The sequence below is a fragment of the Ischnura elegans genome, chromosome 1, assembly GCF_921293095.1.
Source record: "Ischnura elegans chromosome 1, ioIscEleg1.1, whole genome shotgun sequence".
Classification (NCBI taxonomy): domain Eukaryota; kingdom Metazoa; phylum Arthropoda; class Insecta; order Odonata; family Coenagrionidae; genus Ischnura; species Ischnura elegans.
In genome coordinates this window covers 73,380,176-73,400,114 of record NC_060246.1, presented here as the reverse complement: position 1 = coordinate 73,400,114, position 19,939 = coordinate 73,380,176, and the positions used below count along the sequence as shown (strand labels likewise).

General features: G+C 38.4%; 2 protein-coding genes across 2 annotated transcripts in view; one reads left to right on the top strand and one right to left on the bottom strand.

Moving 5' to 3' along the window:
- LOC124154651 overlaps positions 1-19,939 on the bottom strand; it is a 238,672-nt gene that overhangs the window by 199,390 nt on the left and 19,343 nt on the right. The window lies entirely within an intron of this gene.
- LOC124163545 lies at positions 6,765-18,451 on the top strand. The gene is made up of 4 exons (XM_046540521.1): positions 6,765-7,120; positions 7,219-7,367; positions 17,600-17,741; positions 17,829-18,451. The coding sequence occupies exons 1-4, from the start codon at positions 6,854-6,856 to the stop codon at positions 18,117-18,119; spliced, it is 849 nt and encodes a 282-aa protein (XP_046396477.1). The 5' UTR covers positions 6,765-6,853; the 3' UTR covers positions 18,120-18,451.

Below are 19,939 nucleotides of genomic sequence, written 5' to 3'. Positions count from 1 at the left end.
TTTAATAAATTTACGATATGTTTAAAATATCATTATTTTACGTTAATTTTTACCCAATGCTAGGATGAAAATAGTTACCGCCGCTTGCCACTCCTGAGATATTTACACCAAGAGTTAGAGAGAAGTCTATATTATTAGACGCAAAAAGAAAAATCTTGCTCCAACTTGGCCGCCTACGGTTATTTCGTGGTAAAGCCATATGATGTCGGGCGATTCTACGCCCCGTGACCCGCAGTACATGGGGTAGGCACTCGGGAGCTAAGCGTCACATTGTCAGTCCATTTGAGAAACTGAATTTTCTCTAAATCTTAGATGGGTTGAACGTATTTATTATAATTTGCGGTGTCTGCACGGTACGTACCTCTTCTGGCTGTTTTACCATCGGGTTTTTGCGCGGAAGCTGCGTTCGGACGACAATAAACCATTCGGTTCGCGCCCCCCTAGGCCATTGTCCACGGCCGTCACCCCATAATGTGCCCAGATTTGTTATTTTACTTTGAACATGTGAAAATTTTGCCATTCTACGAATTGAGATTTACCAAAATATGCCGTCTATGCGATTGGCTCGCTAATTTCCAGCCGAGTGCTCAACATCAGTCTCCCTTCAGTGTTCCTTGTCAAAGTTTGTGCCGAAGAAAATTCACAGTGCAGTTGCCCAGCTATGGATACAATGAAAGTGATTCGCTATCAACTGAAATTTCAGGTAAATTCTAAAAGTTCCTTCAGTAATATGATAAGACATATATAGAGCATTTGATTCCGAAAAATATTCTAATGTAAGCAATTGGAAGTTTAAATTTAAAATGGTCTTAAGTTGATATTTATTAAACTTGCCTTAAAAATATAGTGGAAATGTTAACAGTATTTTTACTTCATGTAATTCACTTGTCGACTCGGTGGGTTTTCTTAATCATGAGTTTGTGTTATTTTTGCGTGACATGGAAAACTGTTAGTAACCGATAATCCTAATAGAGTGCCATGAACTTCCAGGAATTTCGGAGGACCCAATTACCAGCATCTCAGTAATTTTGAGAAGTGTATTAACCGCAATTGGAGTAAAAAATGCCAGAGGAGGTCTTCAACTGAATAGTGAAATGATTTTATGAGAGGAGTTTTTATCCTCCGGCTCAGAATTCGCGCCTTTGTTTTTGAGCAATCAGAAATAAAATTATTCGTTAATTATATTCTTCTTCATTACTACGCTTCAATGACCAAAATTTCAAGTTTAAAAGACTCAATAGCAATTTTCAATCGTCCATCGCCTTATATAAAGCTATAAGATACGTTACACGTTGTTAACAATAGAAGTAGGGTAATTATATCTTTCCCTTATCAAATAAACGACTTGCCCCCGACAATAGGGTGGTTTCCTATTATTTTTTTATTGCTTTAATCGAAAGATTATTACTCCTGGAGCACGTATTTCACGCTTTTAGATTTTTAAATGACATCATCTATTTTTCGCGATTAAATGAAAAGTGAAAAGTTCCAAGCGCGCGAAAACGCGACGCGTAATTAGGAATGATGGGAAAAAGTCCGTGCGACGCATTTCTGGTTCCCCCTCCTGCCCGGTGAGGTGACCTTGAGGCGAGGCTTAGCGCTGATACGTCGCAGGATGCTAGCGGATAGCTGAGTACCTTGCTGCATGGTAGCGCATGGCTTAAAAAAGGTTTATTAATACCTTATCAAACGAAGAAAACTTTCCGAACTTAGCCAGTTTTAATAAGTGATTATTAAGACATGTTTCCCTGAGCTCTGTGCCTCATGCATGCATTGGTAACCTCAGACGATGTATAACTCCTATCCTCACCTGTAGAAACTAGGTCCCTGTGACGTCATGCGGAGTGGAATCGCATGGGCGCCAATCTGGCCTTTTTCAAATGAGGATAAAATTTGACCCTTGCCATTCGTCTAAACCGGTATTTCAAAAACCAAATAATTTGTAAATTATGAATACACTAATGGTGGGTAACGAATCGCAATCAATGCCTTTCGTTTTCTTTGATGAAGGAAACTACCCTATTATGGTTCTCGCAGAACTTTTTGCTATTTTAAATTTTTATTGCCTTCGCAAGCAATATTGTGGACTAAATCATCCTAAATAACTTTCATTGAATCCCTACAATACACATTCCGCGAAAAAATTTCTTGATTAATGTGGTGCTATAGAAGAATGATGAAGATCGAATGGATCGACCGAGTTAGTAACGAGGAAGTCCTTAGAGAAGTAGGAGAGAAGAGAAGCCTCATGAAAACCTTAAAGCCCGTATGACACTTGCCAATTTATTGGCCAATCCATTGGATATTGGATTGTGTACCCACTGACACACGCCAATTTCTAGCCCAATCTCAGTTTCACAATATTGGGCACAATTTCTTGGCCAATCTACAATTTAGAACAGGTTCTATTTTCTCGAGGCCAATCAGGCCAATCTCCAATCAGAACTCAGTCTTGTCGACTCCTAGTGGCCAAAACTAGAAGCTCTTTGCAAAACATTTCACCTCGGAATTTTAATATCATATATAAAAACTTTACAAGCATAGCAACCCATGAAATAGCTCAAATAATTAATGTGTACTTTGAGAGAATATAAATTCACAAACATCAACTGTCTAAAGTGGGTAATTCGGAAATAACATTTCGGATATTTAATGAATAAAAACGTCGTGTTTCTCCTCGATAGCGTCTATATTTTGTTTATTTTACAATTATTAAACTATTTTTCATGATTTGAGCGCTAAAATTTCGGGTGAAAGTCCCAATTGATGACACAATCTCTGTTTTTTCGATGAACATATTCCAGCCAAAACGAGCCGCTACGTTATCTTGGCTCACCTATGAGATCACCATATTGCCTATCTCTCATCATTCAAGGAACTCACCCGAATGAAATTTCGAGCAATTCGAGAATATCTTTGCAGCCCCTCGAAATAGTTATTAAATTTACAATTATTATGCCACCTCCCATTCTGTAGCTCATTGGCAATTAACCTGCGTCTTGAGATGCTCTTTTGTCATTTTGTGTTATGTGGCGTTCTCTAGTGGGGTATTAGAACACTATAACGGCCAATATTGGTGTAAATATTGGTACGTGTCATACGATGCGTAAAGCCCAATATTTTTACCAATATTGGGCCAATTTATTGGCCAATAAATTGGCAAGTGTCATACGGGCTTAACAAGAAGACGGAGCAATCTTCCCTGTAAACCATAATGGTTGCCACAACGTTGCAGCTACGTCTCACGGCAACCAACTGGGAGTTCCATGCAACGATGTGACAACGTCTTATTTACTGCCAAACGTCCTCCGTACTACGTTTTCACAACGTCTTCACAACATCTTTGCAACGTGACTCGTAACATGATTGCAACCTGCCCGAAACCTTCTGTGAACCATATAGGTTGCCACAACGTTGCAGCTACGTCTCACGTCAACCAACTGGGCAAACAACTTTCATGCAACGGTGTGAAAACGTCTAATTTACTGCCAAAATTTAATCCTTACTACGTTTTCACAAATCTTCGCAACCAGAAGCTTAACGTGATGCAACCTTTAATAAATAATACTTTAAATTGTGTCGTTTCAAATGAAATTTTTTTATTATTCCTTATTTGCAATTTTTTTCCTTTCCTCCACCCTCTGATGCCTTGACTCAGCATGCCTGAACCAGTCAATTGCCTTCTCCTTTATGTGCTTATAGTCATATTCCTTTAATGTGGGCTTGCAACGGAAAGCATCTGAAATTAAATTTTAGTAAGGATTTTAGACAAGTAGTTTTATTGAGCAGTTCCCATTTTGAAATAATTTTATAAGCACAACATACCAATAATACGTAATCGGCGATAATACAAACGTTCCATGTATGGAACATTTGCTATAGCAACCAAAACGAAAGGAGATGAAATATGCGTACATTTTCTGAGTAAAGCTCAACACATTCATAGTTTTTCGACACGTCGGGAGAAATCGGCAGCAAAAATTAAAAACTTTAAAGCTTTGGCCTCATTTTAGCGCAAGAACTATTACCTATTCTTTTAACTCAATATTTTCATATTTTAATGAATGAGGGAAAATTGTTGTAAGGACGTTGCAAAGCAACCTGTCTGCAACGTTGCAAAGAGACCTTAGTAGCTCTGCCACCTCGTGCAACCTGTCTGCAACGTTGCCAGGACGTTGCAAAGAGACCTCAACAGCCCTGCAACCTCTCCAACCTCGTGCAACCTGCCTGCAACGTTGCTGCAACTCATAGTGTTTGCTGGGTTATAGGCCACATCTTGAGACATGATGGCCTGATGAAGACAAACGTCGAGGGACAAGGGGAAGGCAAGTACAGAAAAGGAAGACCTCGAACAAAATATATGGAACAAGTAAAGAAGAATGTGAAAGAGAAGAAATACGTAGGTGTTAAAAGATTAGCTGATAGGAGAACTGAGTGGAGAGCTGCGTCAAACCAATCCTAGGATTGTTGCCCAGTGATGATGAATTATGCAATAATTAAACCTAGAGTGAATTTTGGCCAAATTTTTTTCGACTTCAACCCACAGTGTGAGGGGGGCCGAGAAATGTCCGGAAGGATCACGGGAAACGCGCAAGGTGAGAGTGACGCGTGAAGATATCTGAGCGAGGGAGAGAGCGAGGCACGGGGAAGAAGCAGTATGATACCTTCTGTATTAGGGTGAGCGGATTGCTGACGAGTCTTAACGAGGACAGAGATACGGCATGTGACGACGAACGCCACAGTAGTGGGCGTGAGATGAAAGGGTAGGAGGAGGGTAGATAAGGTCGCCTCCAGAGACGGAAGGATGGACAGGAACCACAGGAATGAGTCTTGCTCAAAGCAAATTGACTCGGCGCTGCTTGGCGTCACTCCAAGCGACTTTGAAGTCGGCATCATGGAAAGTACCCGATGGAGCACAATGACTTGGCGATATCATATCATGGCGATATTGGCATAACTATTGGGGGATGAGGGGCGTAGATACACCCCAAAGCCTCAGGGAAATAAAAAATATTGAAAACTATTGTCTGTTTTCCCCGTTGTGATGATTTCCCGCTGAATTTCCTGGTAAGCCCAAATTTTAATCCCTCCCGAACGCATATTCCTAGTTACGCCACTGATCGACATAAATGGCAATTTAAAGAGGGTGGACAAAAAACCTCTCCGAGCGAAGGCAACACGAACATCTGGTCGCCGGCATCGAGGTAAGCTTTCGAAGGCCTGAACCTTGATTACGCGGAACAATATCACGCCGATTAGGAGGCACGTACACGCTAAGAGAATATTTTGACGTATACATATTAAATGTAGCGTTATTCTAGACATTGATTCGTTCCTGTATATCAATACAGAGCCGAGTAATACCCAAGCAACATAAAATACTGTTTTTCGGGATGCTTGTATTTTTTCCATTACGGCTTATATAACATGATTTCAATATTGCTCAGCCAACGCTACATTTTCCAAGTATCATACGGGGATACAGGATCTTGTAATCTGCAAGCATGACAAACTGACAATGATAATCGCGGAGTCCTGAAAAAACATTTTCCGGCATGATCCCCAAAAGTTGCGTAGCCAGAAATTTTGTTCGGGGGGGAGGGAGAGGAGGTCCAAAACTAGGGGGAAATTTAAAAAAAAATAGGGTACGTACTAAGTAGAGGGTTCAAAACTAATTTTTGCACTTTTCATTACCGAAAAAGCTTCATTTTTCTAAGATATATTTTGTGAATTCATGATTTTTCAATATTTGGTTTTCTTTTGTGATTCAAAGTAATTGTGCTTTCATATTTTGCGGAGAGGAGGGGGGTCTGGACCCCCCAGACCACCCCCCTCGCCACTGATCCCAAACACCCTTAACGAATCTACACACTTATTATGAACGTCTACAGGGTCTACAGTATACTATATAGGTATACCTATTTACTTCTTTATTTCTTTCATTCGCATTTCCAACTCTCCTAACTTAAGTAACCTCGCCGTCCAAGCTATTAGCATACTGCAGCGGGAATTTGCACATTATATCCTGATATTCCGAATACGCACATGGCACCAGAACATTACTGTCAAGGTTTATTGAGTAGATACATATTTTGACGTGTTCCAAGTCACAGATGTTTGATTCCCACCAGCATACATTCAAATTTTCTCAAAACTTCTTGCCTGTACACAGTTTTGCGAGTGCTTATTTATAAAATTTTAGCCTGCCAACACATTTTATGCACACAATTTTCAAATATAAGCCTCCCCCAAAAATTCCTATTTTTTATAACTTTTACTAAAAGTTACTTAATGGAATCATGTTAAAACTAATATAAAAAAGCGATGACATTTTTTGACACGACCCCATTTTTCTTGAGAGGTTCCATAGCGCCTTTCCGGCCAAAATTAAGCACTGCTTTGATGACGTTTCGGCTACTCGACTCAGGGCCTCAGGCCGCCATAACCTGGGTAAGAGGCAGATACTGGGATACTGCGATTTGAAATCAACAGCGCTGAAACCTGAAACCTTGTGTGCGAGAGCTTTCCCCAGAGGAGAGGGTGTTCACGGGACACGAGGGATTTCCGTTGTCACTTGGCGACGCAAAAATCAGACCTTCCGCGGGGGAGGGGAAGGATTGCTTTTACCACGCCAGGCTCGTTCCCTCCAAATGATGGGTGCAATGAAACAACGTGATTGGACACCGGCAGCCAATCGGTGCTCTTCTACCAACGGCCACCGCAATGGACCACGAGTCTTGAGGAAACTCGCTATCAGTGCGCAGTTCTCCCAGAAACGCTGGCGTGAGCACTTAGTGTCTTGAACATTTTTCCTTGCAGACCGAGAGACATTATCAACCGCGAAAGCGCCTGTATGCCTGTGCATAATGAAACTCAAAATTTAGTGGGAAGTTTGCGTACCAAGGACCCTGGGGTATATTCAAGAATTCTGAGCCTCCTCGAGGAAGGCACATCATACGACCTACCTATGAGTGATAGCGGACCCGACAGAGCCCCAGAACCTCTTTTGACAGTAGAGAGAGAATGTTCCTCTAGTATGTCATTGAAATGTACCCCCGACTATTTTGACACTTCTGAAGATGACATGAACAGCATCAAGAGTGTTCCGATAGCAAAACAGGTATGGGTATATGGTTGGCCTTATCTTTTAATGCTGTTTTAATAATGACTAGTCGGAGAATATGACTTATTCTTGAATCGTACCTATTCCATCCTCAGGCACCAGAATCGCAAGAACTTGCAGTTTCTGTGTATGATCAAGAGACGTTGGAGAAGGGAATCCTACAACAGTTGGATGAAGCCTTACCTGAGGAAAAAGTGAGAAAAATGGTTGATCTGCAAATGAAATCAGTGCAAGCGGAAATGACGTAAGTTAAAAATCAGTATCAAGCAAGGAAAGACTATATAGTGATCTTCTCGGTGGCAAATCGGTCACTCTATATGTGTAGTGAATTTTCTCGCTTAAAAAGTGCGTGCAATCACTTGTGTACTTGCGTGAGTCAGCCATAACAATTTTCACATTTAGGTAGTAATCACATTCCTTGCGGCGGATAAAATCCTGGATGTTCCGGGTGACGATTTCATTTTTAAATTTAAACAGATTTTGGTGTTTAAAGGGTGCCTCGATATCCTTATGCTGATTACATACGGAAAATCTTTTCAAAGTTAAATTTCGTGACCTCTTAATATGTCATCCATCATGGCGAAGCAATGAACGTATGCAACCAGCTCTACAAAAAAACCGCAAATATTATTATTTAGCGACAAATTATTTTGCTCTATAGTTCATTTTGAATTTAACTTGCTGGCACTAAAGAAAAATCAGTACTGGATATAATTTAGACTATTTAACTGTACTAAATAATTAAATACCTTGACTTAAGTAATATCGCAGTGATCAGAGGTGCAGCTAGGAATTAAGGCTAGGGGGGGTTTTAGGCGTAACTAATACTTACGGGTTGGGGAAAAGAGGGAGGGGAAGGAAAAGAATAGGATTTTTAGTTAGATTGAAAGAGAATCCACTTACAGTGAATTAAAGAAGACAGTGATAGAAGGAAAGGGAGGCTCCCAGATCACCTCTTTAGTACTCCATGGAAACCTACCTTAATCGGTAGAATACTATAATAATAATAATAATACTAATACTTACGGGTGTGGGGGTATTGCATACCCACCAGGGTAAGCAGGAGTTGCGGGGGCCCTCCTCCAGAAAAAATTGAAGAATAATGGTTCAAAATGGCGAGATTTACGGCTTTCTGAGGGATATTTGATAAATCTGAACTCTATTTTATGGGTAGTACTGATCCAAATAAGTAAAATGGATTAAACTTAAAAATTTCTCTGAGCGCTGGGGGGAGGGTTTATCCCCCAAACACCCCCCTCCTCGCTGCACCACTGGCAGTGATCTGGGGCCATATTCGTCGGGTGGGACGTCACACCGACTCGTCGTGCAATTCTGTATGCTGTCTGCACTGATTGGGTGCACCCGATTGGTGCGGCACCGACAAGAAAACGGGAGATCGTCGGTAGCCGAATCAACACCAAAAAGGTGTCCGTACGGCTACTGACTAGTGAGTTTCATGAATTCCTCCTTGCACATTGTACATGTTTTTTTTGTTTTTCCCTCATCAACGAGTAAATATGAGGTTTGCCACAATGTTATATATTCCTCATCCTTTGAATAGGCCACTATATTCAACTGTGTCATCAACTATTGATTACCTTGACATATATATTATATATTGGTTTATAAACATGAGGTTTGCCGCCTATAATTACAATTGAAGTTTGCTGCGAATATGTTATCACTTACTCTCATTTGCAAAAGACAACTTTATTTCATTTTATCATCAGCTGTTGATTCTCTTGATGATAAAAGAAGATATTTGATGATAAAAGAAGATATTCATTTGAGGTTTGCTGGAATGCTATCATTTTACTCACTTGGAATGCGCGACTTACCTATATTTCACCCAATCACGATTTCTAAACTCCCTCGACATGACAGTTCTTTTAATCTCCCAGGTCTATATTTTAATAATAATTTCCTCACTTGTTCCTCTAGTATAACATTTACATTTGCTTTTGAATTCTATAGAAAACGTATACGTTCACATTCCATAGAATGTGATTTTCATCTGCAACGGTGCTGATTGCATAACTGTCCATTGATGACATTTAAACGGAACTTACTTAGTGACAACTATATTTCCAAATCATGAATAAATAGCTATATCCGGTACCAATATTAAAAAAAGAAAATACGATCTCAGAGACAATTTCAGCAAATTATTCCAGCAACAACAATCTCCCTCACATGCAAACTATATTTCGATGTTTTAATATTGTTTCCTTCGCTTCTGTAGGCAGAGCACTACTACCACACATTACATAAGCATTGTTTACAAGTTACCCAATATCAATTATCGTAATCTAACACTAACAAGGGGAGACCACGTACCTTGCTCCGCCTTTTTCAATGCCGTATTTTTTATGGCCTTCGGAATGGTGAACACATCCCTGAACTAGTAGTGGTTCCGTTGAATGGGCCTTAGTTTGGCTGTAATTAATTAATTTTCATGCGGTACTTTTCACAACCCGCATATAGTGTTATGATATCGCACCCGTCCTCAGAAGGGTCAGGTGGGGTAGTGGTTAGCGTTTATGGCTACCACCCGGGGGGCCAGGATTCAAGGCTCCGTGATGGCTTTATATTTTCTTGTCTTCATTGTGATCACACGTCGTCAACTTTTTCATTAATTTTAATTGCGACAAGCATAGACATAAGACTATTTTTTATTACCATAATGACGTTTAGGTATTTAAGCAGTGTCATTTCAAACACGGAGATACGACGACTACACAAGCAAGGGTTGGTGTGCGCCAAATTGTTAATTTCTTCATTGCTTATACTGATCAACTTCCACATTAAAAATGGAAACCACTCTTGCAAGAGCACATGGCATTATAGGCTCGCGGCGACCAACAACATGCGTACAGACATAATTAATAAGAACACAAAACGAATATAAAATGCCATATCTCTCGAACACTTGTAATTCACTTTACTCCAAAGGGAGTTTACTTACACAGTACCTATGTGCTAAAAGAACCATTCCGAAATATAATTTTCATTAATAAATAGGATGAAATAAAAGTTTATGACCCTGGACCGGACGTGCTGGCGTATAAAATACGTCAATCTTCGAAAGCCAAGGATTTCAACATCGTACGTACATTCTGGGCTAGAATGGTCTCGTGTATTCCTACAATGTACTTTGACTGTCTATATTGCGAGTTTTCAATGTTCGAGGTATTGTAGCTAATTTTTTTTAGATCAGCAAGAGGAACCCGTCACACGTGGCGTATTCATTACGCCGGGCGACCGGCCGTATACCACCTCTGTACCTATATATCTGTATCACCTATAAATGTACAAGATTATACTAATTTCTACAAATAAAGATTAATTTTAACAAAAATCGAGTATTATCATATATGCACATAACATGGGAAAAGTACGCCATTCGCCCGGTTGTGAAGAAATAACAGTCGCGCCCGCTAGAGGGTTAAAAGCAACAATTACACCAAATGTGTCTTGTGCTCGTCGCTTCTCAAAATCTTCCGTAGCCCTTCCAATATAATAACAAGGTATGCACCAACAAATGTCATTTCTTCCAAAAAAAGCCACTGCTTTAGCCCCCCGTTAATCTTTCGTTATGTTTTTAGGTAGAAAGTGGAGCCATCACTTCTCCGCGTTGAAAATGACACTGCTTAAATACCTAAACGTCATAATGGTGATAAAAAAATAGTCTTATGTCTATGCTTGTCGCAATTAAAATTAATGAAAAAGTTGACGCCGTGTGATCACAATGAAGACAAGAAAATATAAAGTCATCACGGAAACTTGAACCCTGGCCCCCCGGGTGGTAGCCATAAACGCTAACCACTACCCCACCTGACCCTTCTGAGGACGGGTGCGATATCATAACACTATATGCGGGTTGTGAAAAGTACCGCATGAAAATTAATTAATTACAGCCAAACTAAGGCCCATTCAACGGAACCACTACTAGTTCAGGGATGTGTTCACCATTCCGAAGGCCATAAAAAATACGGCATTGAAAAAGGCGGAGCAAGGTACGTGGTCTCCCCTTGTAAGTTGTAATTTCCACAGATAAAAATATTTAAAACAACAACAACTAACTGCATGCCAATAAGCCTTCACTTGTTTCTACCTTTCTTTCATTGGTGGTGACACATCACATGGATTCGAACTTAGGATATACTCGGTTTTTCCCTGTTTGGGAAGGAGTGGGAACTGTACCAACTGGTTTGAAACCGACACACAGTGGTTCCCAGACGATGCATTGTTGGAGAAAAGTCTATAAATGATTGACATTTCATGTTTGATTGTTAATAAAGAGGATTTTCTATGCTGAGGAATCCAATTTTATCAGTTTCATATCCTTCAGAGGTCAATTTTTAGCATTTTTTTAAAATTATGCATGTTCTGATTTTGAATAAATAGTAGAAAATTTTTATACATGTGCGAGCTTCCTTCGATTTTCTGTTTGATTTCACAAGTTACACCAGGAAAATATTTCATTTTGAAAGCAGTGAAATCTTTAGGTAGTTGCTATAAGTATGAATTTACAAGTAGGTAATACATAAATAAAAACTAATGTTTTTAAATTTTCAATATTTCATGTGTTATCTAAATTATTCCTTCATCATCATCATTATTTATTTCATTTTGCATTTCAAATACCTCAGAGTCATCTGCAGGAGGCTGGAATAGCATTAATATTTCCTTAGGTGTGCTCCCAGTTTTCCTAACAGGCGTTTCTTGTAAGCTGGATGTTAAAGGTTTGGATGATAATAGAAGCATATGCAGTAAGTCTTCATTGCATGCTTTTCAAGATATTTGCATGTATTCAATTCTCTGTATCGTCTACTGTCCTTGTGTCGAGCCTCTATTGGTTCTTTAGAAAATTGTCCGATCGGGAGGGGTGCGGCTTTAATAATGTCCGATCCGTGAATGAGAATTTTGTGAAGGGACGCAGGCATGTTATACCATTTGTACAAGGAACAAAACATATTGGCCACTTCTAAAGTATACTCTCCGAACGATTTTATATTTATTTCATAGGGACTTGAGAGAGCCCTCAAAATGACGGACAGACGAAAAATCAGATCCGCATCAATTCCAGTAATTCTGAACGCTAGTTTTGGATTTTCAAAAAAAGGACGGGTGGAGTAGCCATGATTCAATGTACCGCTGCCTTGTCTTGGTTGGTCTACAGCCAATCCCATCATTCTCTTAAGTCTTTTCGAATTTGTAGCTACTTTAGAGTGACATTTTTCTTATCTTTTTCTGATGTTACATGCCACTTTTTTACGTCTATCTTATAAGCTTCATGTTAGATGCACTCAAATGTCCTTATCCAGCAATACAATGGGGACAAAACGTATTTTAATGCTTCTTGATTTATTTTCCTTTGATTGATGACAGGTTGTTCATTTTACAGGGTCTTGCACTACAAGTGTTACAACTTTGGCTGGAAGCTATATTTGTCAGAATGTTACATATTTTACCAATGAGCATTGTCAAACACAGTTGATGTGACACACGCACAGGCGCTTCAAGGCTGGGATGAAGTGGCTCAAATGTTGTCGGCTCTAGGTTATCAATATGGTCTTGCATGTGCTTTATGTGTTCTGTTACAAGTATATTAGATTCCCTGGCAAAACAAAATTGCTTGGGTATACAAAACCTTGCTGATGACGGCTGGGGATTTTGCCAGATTATCAGTTTCTTTTTTGACTTAGAATTTGTGAATAACTGCAGTGGAACTATTGAAGAACTGAACATCACACTCTTGTCAAATTCTTGGAATGGAACTTTTTGTTTGTATGGAGAAAATCCAGAGGTACCTTCACATCCCCACTTTGAAATCGAAGTCACGTTGGACATTTGGTTGGGTGATAATTTCGTTAAAACTGACTCTTGTACAGTCAATAAATGATTCGCTTTGTGATCCATGAGTCCCTGTAATTTGATAGCTGATCCTGTTTCGGTGATTGTAATATGATCTGGTGAAGGATAACATTTAGTTTTTGCTTGAAGCAATTGCGTATGACTGGGGAACACATTTAAATTTTTAGCATTGAATGCTTCTTTGTTCATTTTTTTGCTGCATATAGTAACATTAGGGATGGTCGGATCGGATACCTCGGATCCAAATATCTGCGGATATTGCCCTTCATCATTTACATCGAATCCAAAGTCACGGAAGACATCGGATCTGGATCCGAAATTTTAAATAATAGCTTCAGTGAATCCAACAGGGTGGTCAGAGTTCTGATTTTCTCTTCTTGCCTGCGATTCTTGTCCTACTCATGAACCATTTTGTTTGAAAGCTCATGCAGAGGTTACATAGCAGAATTTCAGCTGTGGAAAATAAAAAAGAAAAAATACGACTGGCACATAGTGTGACTCTTCCTAAGAGATTGAACAATCATTGGGGGAATCTATGCGCCGAAGGATAATAACCACGTCAAAAGTATCTACTTCGCAGATTTCAGAAAACCACCCTCGGTAGTCTGTATCAGCCCCGTGCCTCTCTTGTTTTATTTTGTTTCCGTAATCACATGGACAATAAATCATTGTCTTTTAAGGAAAATATCAAATTACACGAGAACAATTGAAGCGTGTTTCAACCCTACCCTGTCTCACCAACTGATCTTTTTTTGCCTAGCTGCTTTAATTCTCTAGACAACAAATGCTAGGTGAGTGACTCTATGGGCCCGAAGATGTCTCGATGGCTTCGACAAAATGGTTGACATGCACGAGATTTAAAAAAGAAATAACCGAACGCGACGCATTCCTGACAATGCTTCTGTTTATTTTTCTGCTCTAATTGATTGCCACTAAGTTTTCTATTTACAATTAGACTATACTAATATGCAACATTGTCCAAACAGCACAATCTTCAAAGAAACAACCGCAGCGCTAACCCCTCAAACTAGTAGAGAAGGTTTGGAAAAGCCAACTACATGTATCACGTATCGTGCATGGCTTCGCTTTGGAGGCAATGACGTCACTGAAGCAAGATCTGACTTGTTCGTCCTTGACTGCCTCATTTGTAGCCTCGTTGCTTGAAATACGGAGGAAGTGTGCTCCTTCCCTTCCACCTCTCCTTTATGCACTTCTGCTGCCCTCCCCTTCCTCATGCTGAGAGGTCGAGCACCTCGTCGCATGTGACATTAATGCTTTTTTAAATACTGCTAATTGTGTTGCTGATTGCACAGTTGGAATTCAATTTAATGATATACTAATAAAAATGTCTTTCATTGTGTAGAAACATTTCCATTGACATAAGGAGAACCAATGTGTGCCAAGTGTGTGCACTGTGGCGTGAAATTATCGCAAGGAAATGCTAAACCCACCTCACCATACTGAAGCTTTTTCGGATGAAACGCACATGTGTGTTGATGTATTCGGGTGAAACCCAAGTCGGTATGCAATGAGAAATTGACTAAATTCAGGGGAAATGTGCCTGAGGGAGATTTGAATTCAGTCGATGGCAGTGGGATAGCCAGGAATTTCGTTAGGGGGGGTTCAAAAACCAGGGTGGAAAATTTTTAAAAACAGAGTACAAAGTAGAGGGTTTCGAACTAATTTTACACCCTTCATAATTGAAAAAAAACTTCATTTTTCATAGAAATCTATTGTAAATTCATGATTTTTCGACATTTTGTTTCCTTTTGTGAAGGAAAGTTATTATGTTTTTATATTTTGGGGGGTCCGAGCCCCCCGGACTTCAAAACAACTTGAAAGCCTGTAAAAATGATTTTTAATTTATTAAAATATTAAAATGTGTATTCAAATCTAAAAATCATTCCTTTGATAGTACCTATATACCAAGAATAAACTTGAGTAATTACTTCATTTAATAGCAGGAATTTGAAAATGCATTTGGATCCGAAAATATCCAATCCAAAAGATCCGGCTCCGAAAATTAAGGATCTGATCCGAATCCGGATCAGAAAAAAATCCTGGATCCGTCCATCCCTATTACCCGTGCATATTATATAAGTCATAGTTTCTTGCAGCTTGCTTTATGTTTACTTACATCATCTTTGACATCAGCATAATTTCTGCATTGTATTTTACATGAAATGATAGCAAGTTAATATGTGTTCTTGAATTACCAATTTTAATTCAAATCGCTTTTATTGCAGTGCCGTGGATACACACAGTTCATTATTGCAATGAAGTCGCAGGCGTAAAACTCAACATGGAAGTTTTTTTATCAATTGCAGAAGTATTGGTCATGTCACGTTCAGATCTCCAAGGTCCTCACCTCAATCTGAAAATGTCTGTGCTGAAATGTTTAATATTTTCAGTTACAGCTTGTCGAAACAATTAAGTAAGAGATCAGTTAGTAAATGTAGCAGTGAAAACAAATGACGTCTGTTCCTCCGTTCACTTCACAAGAGCATACATATAAACACTATTTGTGATGCTTATGAACAAACGCTAAATCCATCCACTCAATTCCTCTCTTGCGTGTGGAAATATTAAATGGAAATATCATCTCCACGTGCAAACACATTAAACATATCCCTTGACCTTCATTCAAGGTACAATTGACATCCTTCTTACATATATCTAGCCAATGTTTGTTGAATCTGCATGTGCTCCCTCACAATATTAATATTTTCTTTAAACATTGGCTGTAAAGTTGATGACTTTTCTTAAATTACTTTTATAACTCCTTTGTCATGAAATGTTATTTCATATGGTCATTAGAAGGGCCTCCTAGAGAGGTCATAATATTACAGCCTTGAGGTTCCTGCTACCACTTGACCTATGGCCTTTTGCTCAGATGAGAATCCCTTGAAGCTATAGGTATACCCCGAAGCCATAGTCATGGCTGATTTTGACTTTTCGCCCAGCCATACGATGAGTGGAATAGCCGGACTGGAATGACGGAGAATAATATAAATTGGTCTCTTTTCAGCATATGTGTTTTGTGTATGATAGTGTGACCCAGTGTTTCTTTGTTGAAACGTGAAAACATGCATTCTCATGACTTGATTGCTACATTTTGGGCAATTATATTCGATAAGAATTAATTTATTAAATTAACAGCTTAGTGTCTGAAATAATCATTGTAAATCATTTTGAATGTGAGATAATTTCACACAGGAAACATCATTTGCCTTGTGTACTGCTTCAGGTTTTTTCAGGCAGATGGTATGTATACTCTGAAGGGTTTTACCATTGAGTAAGTATGTATATACTTACTCTATGGTTTTACTCAGAGTTAAAATCTCCATTGCTGCCAGCATTTTATTAGGTTCCTTATGTAACGTCCTCAGGGCTGAGAAAGATGCCATGTTAAATATTGTCCTTTACTATGCCTGCCTTCATCCTGCTTAAGCTTGTGAACAACAGACACCCCAATATCCAATCACTGTTGAAACTGAGGTCTATAGACAACTACCCTTCTTTGATGGCCTGATATACGCGAAGAATGATGGCAGCTTTGCCTCTGAACCAGCCACTGGCATCAGCAGCTTAATGCACGCCCCCTTACTGCCGAATAAGTTTCCATGCAAGCCATCGAATGCTAGCAGTGCATTTGCTAGCTCGTCACAGGTGTAATGACTGCCCTGATGTACGAGGTATTTGAGGTATGAAGCGTCGAGCGAGAGAAGTTTCACTTTGAAATACTAGCAAAATTTGAGACACGAGGAACGGCCGACTGCCGTACTTCACACAGTAAAAAAGGAAAAGACCACTGAAGAGAAAAGCAGTGAATAAATCAAAGCATAAAGTTGCATTTAAGTATTGTGTAAGTTACATTTAAGTAACTAAAATACAAATATACTTACTAAAAGGGAATGTAAAGGGATTAAACTGGTTTTATAATTTATGTATATCGAGTATTTGTCATTTATTAATATGCTCATTTTTCTTATTGAAAAACACATAACAAAACCAATTGTGGTAGCATATTATGGGCTTGAATGAATTAATGGTATTTTAATTAATTTCATAGGGGACAACTGCATTGAGATATGAGCAAATAGACTTACGAGCAAGGTTAGGGAACGAATTTAACTCGCATCTCGAGGAATCACCAGGAGGTATCATGGACAATCTTGAGCACAGCATCTTTCATAATCCTCTGAGGATGTTAGATAGGAAAACAGCAGTAACTCTGGATATATAAACCTGTGTAAAACCTCTGAACAATCAACCTATCATTTATTTCGCCTTGAAAATCACTCTCTAATTTGAGAGATCCAGGTTTGAATCCTATCTTAAGAAAATTGATATTGTTGTTAGGATTTTTTTTCATTAGCTACACTTGCGGATGACTCCATGAAAATATGTCGCTGACTATTTTGCAGCAATTGCCAGGAATTGTCATTTTGAAAATTTCTTTCGTGCTAATTTAGTCTCGCGTATATTTGAGCATATAACTAAATCGATTTTTATAAATTTTGTTACATCATTTCTCTGTAAATGAGATTACATAATTTTCATGGATTAACTATGTTATTTTGTATGAATTTTTTGCAGAACTATCAAAAAAGAAGTTTTAAATAATGAAACTTTTCCCAAGAGTCCACCAAGTAAAGATATCTCTGTTCTGCAGGCCAAGGCGGAAACTTCATCTCAAAAAAGAGACCAATCCACACTACCCAGTTCAGGAAATGATGCGGTAATCTCTTTCTTTCAATGGATTATATAAGGATGGCAATGTTATCCTTAATGAAATGTATGAACCTTGATTCTCTCTATCTTTCAGGCCAATGAGTGCTCTGCCGGAGGTGATTATGGTGTTTATGAGATGGAACTGCTTTCCTCAGATAATGCTTGTGGCCGTCCAGAGGAAAAGTTGGTGACTGAGCAGCAGAAAAGAAGCAACCCTAAGATTAAGAATGGTTGCTCACCGCCACTGTTTTTTTATATTGGGTTAATGCTATTGTTAATATATATCCTAAAAACAATCAATGCTTTAACCCTTTATAGGCCATTGGTAGAGCAGATAAATAATTTAAAAGCACAATTAAACATTCAGGGTAAGAGATATTTTTGAAAATTTTTATGTAATATTAAAGAAAACGACACTAAGGCATATTTGAGTAATACAGCAATAGAAGTTATGAAATAGGAAGTAAAATAAATTATTGGTTCTTTCCGTTCCACAATTCTGCCAATAAGTAAAATTGACTTTATTCATAAAAATATAGTTCTATTAGTGTCTCCATATTCTCTGGTTTTAGCAATGTCCTTTTATCAGACATAATGTTGCTGTACGCTGAGAATGCTCTCTTGCTGTCAACATTAGAGGCAGGAATACTTATACAATAGAAAGCATATTCTTCATATTTAGGATAATCAAATCTAAGACTCTTAACAATAGCTTGGAAATAGTGAATTTCTTGATCAAAAATGGAGCAGTTGTTAATGCTCTAGATACAAAAGGGTGGACTCCTCTACATTGTGCAGCATATGGAGGTAATTTAGAAATTGTTAAATCTTTGCTTGAGGAGCAGACATTAATGCTAAAACAGAAAGAAGTACTACACCTCTACACTTTGCTGTAATCAATGATCTTGTAGTGGTGGTTGATTGGCTATTGAATCAGGGGGCAGAAGTTAATGCTCTAGATCATACAAATTGGACTCCTTTACATTTTGCAGCAAAGAAGGGTTGTGATCGGATGACTACTCTTATGATAAAACACGGTGCCAATGTACATGTAAAAGAAAGTCAAAATAAATGCACAGCCTTACATTTAGCAGTTCAATATTGTGATCCTAAGGTGATCAGAACTCTTATTATGAATGGAGCGGATGTTAATGCCAAAATGGATCAAAATGTTACACCCTTACACTTAGGGGCACAAGTTGCTCATTTAGAAATAGTCAGGTCTCTGTTAATGAGCGGAGCATACTTCAATGCGAGAGCTGAAGGAGGTAGATAGATACCCTAGTAGCACCAAAAGGATTATATCTAGATTTACTTTGTATCATAGTATACACTGTATACATATTATATCTGTATAAAATGTATGCAAATGTCCTCTACCACGCAGATAATATCTTGATATTACAGTATTATATCTGCGGCCATAATATGGATTTTAAATAGATTACATACGTATAACTCGTCGTAAATCTGTATATTATTCATATCTTATAAATGTCTGATGATCCCTGGTTACACCGTAAGGATATTATTTGCATATTTTAAAGATTCTGGTATACATCAAGGACCATGGATCATTAGACATGTATAAAATATGTATAATATACAGATTTGATATATTTTTAAGATCTTAAAAATATACAGATATAATCCTTTTGGTGCTACTAGGGTATGTTTTACCATTACACTTTGCAGAAAGAAGATTAAAAAGCATTATACTAATTGTAAGTGGGAAATCTCATTCTTTTAGAGCATACAATTTCTAATCAAAATTTCCCACACAGCACAAAGTGAATAATATGCACATAATATTCAAATATTATGCGAATATTATGCCACCACAATGGTATAAAAAGTGCATAATATGTACATAATATGTGCATATAAATGGTATAATGTCCTCATAAATTGCGATATATGCGCATAATATGCGGAATATATGCACTGATGGAATGGCATAATATTTGCATATATACGGAATATATGCACCTTTTATGTACATAAAAGGTGCATATAAATGGTATAATGTCCTCATATATTCCGTATATATGCAAATATTATGCCATTCCATCAGTGCATATATTCCGCATATTATGCGCATATATCGCAATTTATGAGGACATTACACCCATGTCTCGTATAGCGCAAGGGATGCGTTCCTTGGCGTCTTTGCGCTATACGAATTTGCGTTATACGAGAGCGTTT